General features: G+C 53.3%; 1 protein-coding gene across 1 annotated transcript; it reads right to left on the reverse strand.

Annotated features, from left to right (window-relative positions):
* Nucleotides 1-983: 983 nt before the first annotated feature.
* Nucleotides 984-2,551, reverse strand: LOC141968343 (C-C motif chemokine 4-like). The gene is made up of 3 exons (XM_074922928.1): nt 2,421-2,551; nt 1,822-1,933; nt 984-1,435 (listed from the first exon to the last, which is right to left on the reverse strand). The coding sequence occupies exons 1-3, from the start codon at nt 2,488-2,490 to the stop codon at nt 1,348-1,350; spliced, it is 270 nt and encodes an 89-aa protein (XP_074779029.1). The 5' UTR covers nt 2,491-2,551; the 3' UTR covers nt 984-1,347.
* Nucleotides 2,552-7,220: the final 4,669 nt, after the last annotated feature.

Here is a 7,220-nt window from a genome sequence, read left to right on the forward strand (position 1 = left end):
GCAGGTTTGCTGGTGGCTGTTCTTCCCCTGCAGCATTGCTGAATCTCTCCCTTTGTTCTACAGGTGGGACAGTGAGAAACAACCCCCATTGGGGTGGTCAGAAAGAAAGCTGGGGTCCCTGCCTCTCCCCAGGCAGCTCAGCAGGACCCAGCTGCACAAGGGACTGGCAGGCAGAGGTATGGTGATGTCTTGGAGGAACAGATTGGTGTGAGGAGAGACACTGTGGGGCCTCTGGCAGTGTGCATGTGGGTGCCCATGGGGGCTTAACTAGCAGAAATGGTTGGGTGGAGGTCGGTATGGGCAGGGAATTGGCCCTGCTCTGTGCCCCAGCATCCTCAGCACGAGGGCAGATGAGCAGCTCAAGAGTTCCCAGGGGACCCCCAGCACTGCAGTAGCTCCATGCCCCCCACTTCCTCCCACCTCACCATGAGCCACTGTCCCTGCTCCCCATGCAAAGCCTCTGTCAGGATTTTACCCCTTACAGCAATGTGTCCCATCACCATCCCACTGCACACACAGGACACCCAGGGACCAGTCTGGGGTGTGGGGTGTGGGGCTGGGAGCAGCAAGCAAGAATATGAGACGTGCCTGGGGTGTGTGGAGAGCATATTCCTGTATGCAAAAGGCCCATATGTGCATACAGACACGTCTAATTCTGTAGAGAATATGGGAGGCAGGGGTATATGTGGTGGGGAAATGAGGTGTCGGAGGATATTCATAAGTCTGCAGTATGGAAACTTTATGGTTTTGCCTCAAACCATTTCCCATCATCACATGTCATGTAGATCACGCAGATAGGCTCAGGGTGAGGTTCTCTCTCTGTGCTGGTGAACATCACACAGATGCACATAAAGGTTAAAAAGCAGGGGTTTTGTCCAAATTCTTTATTCTCCAGAATCATGATTTCACATGTGCAAGACAGAGTTACCCATCATCAAACACTGAAACTCCCTCCCATAAATATCCTCCCTCCCACCCTCCCATAAATAGTATTATTATCCACAGAACAAAGTACTGCATATCCTATATGATAATTCCTGAAATTTTCAAGGAAATTTAAAAATAATATAAGAACAATAGAGGTGCAGTCCCATGAGCCTTCCCAGGCCACAGGCAGAGGGGTCAGGGCAGAGGGATGAGGTTGCAGACTGGTCCGTGCAAGCCAAGGGCAAGTAGCAGCACCCCAACACGAGGTGTCCCGTGGTGCCTTCCAGCAGCCCCTTGGAGCCACCTGCAGATGACGTGGGCTCGTGCAGCTCCGGTTGCCTCAGTGTCCTGCTCCGTCACAGGAGCTCAGAATCATGCGACTCATGCACGATAGCGGCTACATTTGCCATCTTGCTTTGCTCAGCTCTGCTTCAACTTTTGCAGGTAACTTTGGACCCAGGTGTCACTGGGATTGGCACAGACCTGGCGGCCTTTCTTTGTGATGAACCTGTGGAACAAGGATGAGACATATTAGATCTCTGCTCAGACCTACATCCTAGGAGAGCCTGGATCCCAGATTTGGGGCATTGCAAGAGGTTCTCCCTTGTGCCCTAAGCTGATGCTGAAACCAGTGGCTAGCTGTGATTTTCCCCATTCCCACCCCTTTTCCCACACTGCCTCCTCAGCTCCTGCAGGAACATCACTGGGCATCCGCACAAGAGCATCCCTGGAAGTCCTCGTGCAAGCCCTTTCCCCTCACCTGGCTCTGTTCCTACAGACCCCACTGCCTCCAGCCACCCTGCAGAGCTTGTCACCCACACACACACAACCCGCAGTGGCTGTCCCCACACTGCCACAGCTTGTCTGCACCCAGGAGTCAGCACTGGTACTTACACGATGGCCGGCAGCGTGCAGCTGGTGCTGGTGCTGTAATAACGCAGGATGAGCTTCTGCGGGAGCTTGTGGTGTGTGTAAGAGAAGCAGCAGATTGGGAGGTCAGATCCAACTGGTAGAGGCAAGGAGAGACAATGTAAGCATCTGCTGGGCTGTGCCTTGGGAGCAGTCAGCCCATCAGCTCAGGGAGCTGTGCTGGCAGGGAAGGGAGTGAGGAACTACAGAATAATTAAGGTTGAAATGGACATTGGGTCTCGTCTGGTCCAATGCCAGGAACAATAATGTCAGGTGCTGGGCGAGATTCCCACCCAATCATTGCTCAGAGATTCATTTCCCCACCTCCTCCAGCCCCAGGACAGAGACTGAAGCCCCTAAACTATAAGCAGGAATAAGTATTGTGAGCCCAGGATGGATGGATGGATGGATGCATGGATGGATTTTCTAATTCTGGGATCCCTACTTCTGTCCCTTTCAGTGCAGAATGGAGAGTGGTACAAATGCTGAAAAATTCACAGTTATCTTCCAGGAGAACTCAATAGAGAAATGATAAAAAAGGCTCAGATCTGTTCTTCCTTCACAAATGAAAAAGTGGGACTCACCTGGGCCAGAGAAAGTTTGGGAGCAAGAGGCTGCAATGACAAGAACAAAAATGACTGCAGAGACCTTCATCTTCCCAAAGGGTGAGGGCAGTGGGAGCAGGACCCAAAGCTCTGACAGACGCGGCTCAGACTGCTGCAGCTGGACTCAGCTCCCTTTTAACAGGGAGTTCTGGAGGCAGCCGGGAGAAGCGCAAGTGGAAATTCCAGAATGATGACAGAGGATGACACGAAAGTGAAATAGCTGAAGGGTATTAGGGAAGAAAAAAAAGGAAAGTCAGAAAGAATGGGATATAGTTCACACTGGAGCCAAGTATGTTGAGCTCTGACTCAGTGTTCATTTTCAATTTTATTAAATCAAAAGGAAACTAAAATGTGCCAAGTGGCAGGGCCACAAAGAACAGAACTATTTATCTGAACCACAGGAGGGGTTTTCCCTGAGTCTGTATAGCAAAAGATACAATGTTCGCCTAAGATTATGCAACTCTGGAAAAAAAAAAAAAAAAAAAAAACAAAACAAAAAACAACAGTCAGGCTCCAAAGCAGTCTCGTGCTGCTGTGACCGGTGCTTATCAGAGGTTGATAAACCGCAGCACATGGAGCTGAGCGGGGGCTGAACAGTGGGCTCTGTGCTACCCAAAGTGCTCTGCTCCCGCCAGTCCTGCGGTGCTTGGCTTAACGTGGACCAGGCAGGAGCTGCTGCCGGAGGCACCCCTGGAGATTGTCCAGTTCAGCCCCTGCTCAAAGCAGGGTTGGCTGGGAAGGCTGCCCAGGACTGTGTCCAGATGGGCTTTGAATATCTCCAGGGATGGAGATTCCACGACCTCTCTGGGCAACCTGTTTCAGTATTCAGTAATAAAGTGGTTTTTTCAGTTCAGTTCAGTAATAAAGGTATTTAAATAGACTTTCCCATTGTTTCTTGTCCTGCCACTGGCCATCACTGCAAAGAGTCAAGCTCCATCCACTTTGCTCCCCACACACACAATTTAATGAGATCCCCCTGAGCCATCTCTTCTCCAGGACGGACAGTCCCAGCTCTCTCAGCCTTTTCTCCTAGGAGACATGCTCCTGTCCCTTAATCATCTTCGTGGCCCTTACGGGACTCTCTCCAGTATGTCCATTTGTCTCTCACACTGAGGAGCCAAGAACTGGACCCAGCACTCCAGGAGCGGCCTCACCAGAGCTGAGCAGAGGGGAAACATCACCTCCCTTGACCTTCTGGCAGTGCTCCTCCTAATGCAGCCCACGAGGCTGTTGGCCTTCTTTGTGGCAAGATCATATGTCCAGTTTGATATCCACCAGGATCCCAGGGTCCTTTTGTGCCAACTTGCTTCCCAGCTGGTCAGCACCAGCATCTACGGGTGCCTGGGGGTGTTCGTCCCCAGGGCAGGACTTTGCACTTCTCATTGAACTTGAAGTTTTTGTCAGCCCATTTCTCCAGCCTGATAAGGTCCCCCTGGATGGCAGCACATCCCCCTGGTGTATCACCCACTCCTCCCAGCTTTGTGTCATGAGCAAACTTGCTGAGGGTATGTTGTCCCATCATCCAGGTCATTAAGATGTTAAACAGTACTGGTCCCAGTACCCATCCCTGGGGTTCCGCATTGGCAACCAGCCTCCAGTTGGACTTTGTGCCATGGATCACAACCCTCCAAGCCCAGCCATTCAGCCAGTTCTCAGTCCTTCTCACTGCCATTTATCTAATCCATACTTCATCAGTTTGCCTATGAGGATGGTATGGGAGCCTCACTAAAGTCAAAAGAAGCAGCATCTGCTTATCCCTCTGCCCTCATCCACCTGGCCAGCCATCTCATCTTAGAAGACTACTGGGTTGGTGAGGCATCTGACTACTCACAGCCACCTTAACAGTCACAGGCTTCCAAAAAGCAGCCAAATGACAGGATCTCACCCAGCTTTGGAGGGTCTTTGCAGACAGGGGGATCTTTTGCCACCCTCAACCTCAGCCCCCAGCAGAGTGGGGAGTTCACTGGAAGAGGTGGTTTGCCACACTGGAGACATTTTGTCAGCCTGAACCACTACCTCCAAAAGCTCACCTGAGTAGAAGATGGGGTTTCTGCCCAAAAAGGTGAGAAATGGGTGGTGGAAAACCTGCCTGGCATGGAAGAGACTTTCAAGCCTTGTCAGGTCACTGGCTCAGGGCAGCTCCTGCCTGGGGTGCAGGGCAGAGCAGCAGCTCTGCAAGGAGAGGGGTGATCTGGGGTTTCCTGTCATCCTGCCACAGCCTGGAGGTGCAGCTGGGGTCGAAGCCCCCCTCCACTGCAGAGAGGATGCTCAGACCTGCAGGTGGTCTCCCAGGCCTGGATTTTCATCCCCAGAAGTATGAATCCCCTGTTAGAACACCCTGGAGCTGCAAGTGGAGACACCATCCTTCACAAACTGGCTCCTCTCCAGCACGGACAAAAATAAGGTTCAAGGCCCCTGGCATAGGTGATGACCTGCTCCTCCCCACACTTACTCCTGCTTCACTGCAAGGTCTTTTCCTGAGTTACAAACCAGGACACTGGTGCAGTCCGCTGTGGCAGGCTGAAGGCTCACCCTGAGGGGGTGCTTGTATTGGTGCCAAAGACTCTGCAAGTCCTGACTCGGGTATCGGGTAAGGTGTTGGATTTTGCTGGATTGGTAGCAAGCCCTGGCAGGACCAGCTCTGCTCTCCCTGGGTAGGTCTGAGCAGCTCTGGGCAGAGGTGCATGTCATAACAAGAAGTGGCCATAGCTTTCAGCTGAATTACTGCAAAGCAAAACCAAATTATGGCTTTTTGCCATGGAAATAAATCATGCAGAAACCTACAGTGGGAGTTTGATGTTCCTCTGTGCTTGCAGCTCAGCATGTGCATGAAGAAATGACGAAGGCTGGCTGCCAGTGGTGCATTGCCGGGTGAGAAAGGTTGCGGCTGCAGAAAGACAGCTCTGTGGCTAACACCAGCTTTGCTCATGGGAACTTCACAGCTTCTGCTCTCCAGCCTGCGGCCTGCAAGGAGCAAGCCCCCGGGCCGGCAGCACCCAGTGCAGCCCCGCTCGCGGCACCGTGCCACGGGGCTGCGATGGGATCCGCATCAGGCAGCTCTGTCCTCCAGCTGGAAGCCCTGCCATGGTCAGTGGAAGGAAAAGAGCCCTCATTTACTGTTAATGACTTTGACAGAGCTGGAGGAGGGGGGTCTGCAAAGAGCTGCTGCAGCTGCAGTCGCTTGGTTGTGTCATCGCACAAAGCTGTTTTGCGTTAAAACGGCCCTTTGTCAGCTGCGATGTCGTTCCCTGCGGAGCACTGAGAAGCCTCCGGGAAGGGGGACGGACACCTCTCCCTCCCCAGCTGCTCTGCACCGCTGAGCCCCTGCCACAGGGCTCTGGCCTCGGGTCGCTGGCTGCAGCGCCGGCTGCGGGCTCCTGCCAGGCTGCTCCCCGGGCAGCTCGCCCTCGCTGGCTCCCGAGGGCAGCTTCTGTTCTCGTTTTTCTGTTTCTGTACACCGATTTCCCTTTCTCTGTCAAATCCCAGAGCCCTCTGCTGTCACAGTTCCTGCAGTTTAAGTAGCTATAAGCTGACCTCTCACAAGCTTCCTTTATTATTCCTGGAAACGTGCCTATTTTTTATCCTTTTAGCCTCACCCAGACTGGGGCATGAGATTTGTTTGGGTGCAGGCAGGATAGAAAAAGAAAGCTAAATTATTCAAGAGGAAGACTGTAGGGAAGGATGTTATAGCGGGTGCTGAGTCTTCGTCTCCTATGATAGATGGTGACAAGGATTAGCTCAGAGGCTTTGGGACTCCTTCAAGCCCCCCCCAAAGTCCTGCACTCACCAAGATCCAGAGATCACAAAGCACATACCCCCAGGGCAGATGGGTAGCTGGTACTTTGCTTGGATGATGGTGAGGGCTGTCCCCGGGCGGATAGGGAAGCCTTGTCTGCCTTCGCCCGGGGGTACACTAACCTGTGGGGACCATCCCAGCCCCAGCAGTAGCATCATCAGAGGGACCTTGGAGCAGGTAAAGGGATATTATCCTGTCCCTGTCACTCCTGCTAGCCATTCGATCCTCTTGCCCAGAAGTCCACAAGCGGATGCGAGCTCTAGGGTGTGGGTGCTCCATCTGGGAGATGCTGCTGGATTCCCCTGGAACAGAGTTGCAGTGCCCTGGGTGTCACAGCCTTGTCCCTCTGCTCACAACCTGGGGCAAAGACAATCCCTGACCAAGTCCAGCTCCCCTCCACTCCTACTCACAAACTGCAAACTGTCCCCAAGAGATGCAGGAGGCCGCATGGGGAGGCTGCCGAGCCATGGCATGACGGCAAGCGGTGCCAGAGCTCCCTGAGCCCTCCTCTCTCCCCAGAGGATGCGGGTGCCAGGCAGAGCCTATGCTGGCCAGGGGGACCAGACAATGGCCCTTCTGAAGGGCACAAGCCCATCTGGGATGTCAAAAGCCTCAGCATCACAGGGAGCGGGATGGGACCTACCCTTCACAGAGGCACTGCAGAGCGCCCTAACTTACAAACAGCCCACACACATGGGAAGTGGTTTGCAGCCTTGCAGCGAGCTCAAAATAAATTGTGACTCTAGTAAACATCCGAGCTCTGCTGTCAGTCTCCATGCATGACCACTGCAGCTGGAAAGCTCACACCTCCCATGGAGTTTCCTACTCCCATCGGTACCGGGTGGGGACCGACACCAGATACATCTCTGCCAGGATGCTGCAAAGAGAGAGACAAAGCCTGCCCTGGTGGACACGGGGTCTTCAGCAGACCCATGCATAAGGGAAGTCCTTCATCTGTGGCACCGGCCCTGACACAAGTTTAA

The sequence above is a fragment of the Athene noctua genome, chromosome 19 (genome assembly GCF_965140245.1).
Source record: "Athene noctua chromosome 19, bAthNoc1.hap1.1, whole genome shotgun sequence".
Lineage (NCBI taxonomy): Eukaryota > Metazoa > Chordata > Aves > Strigiformes > Strigidae > Athene > Athene noctua.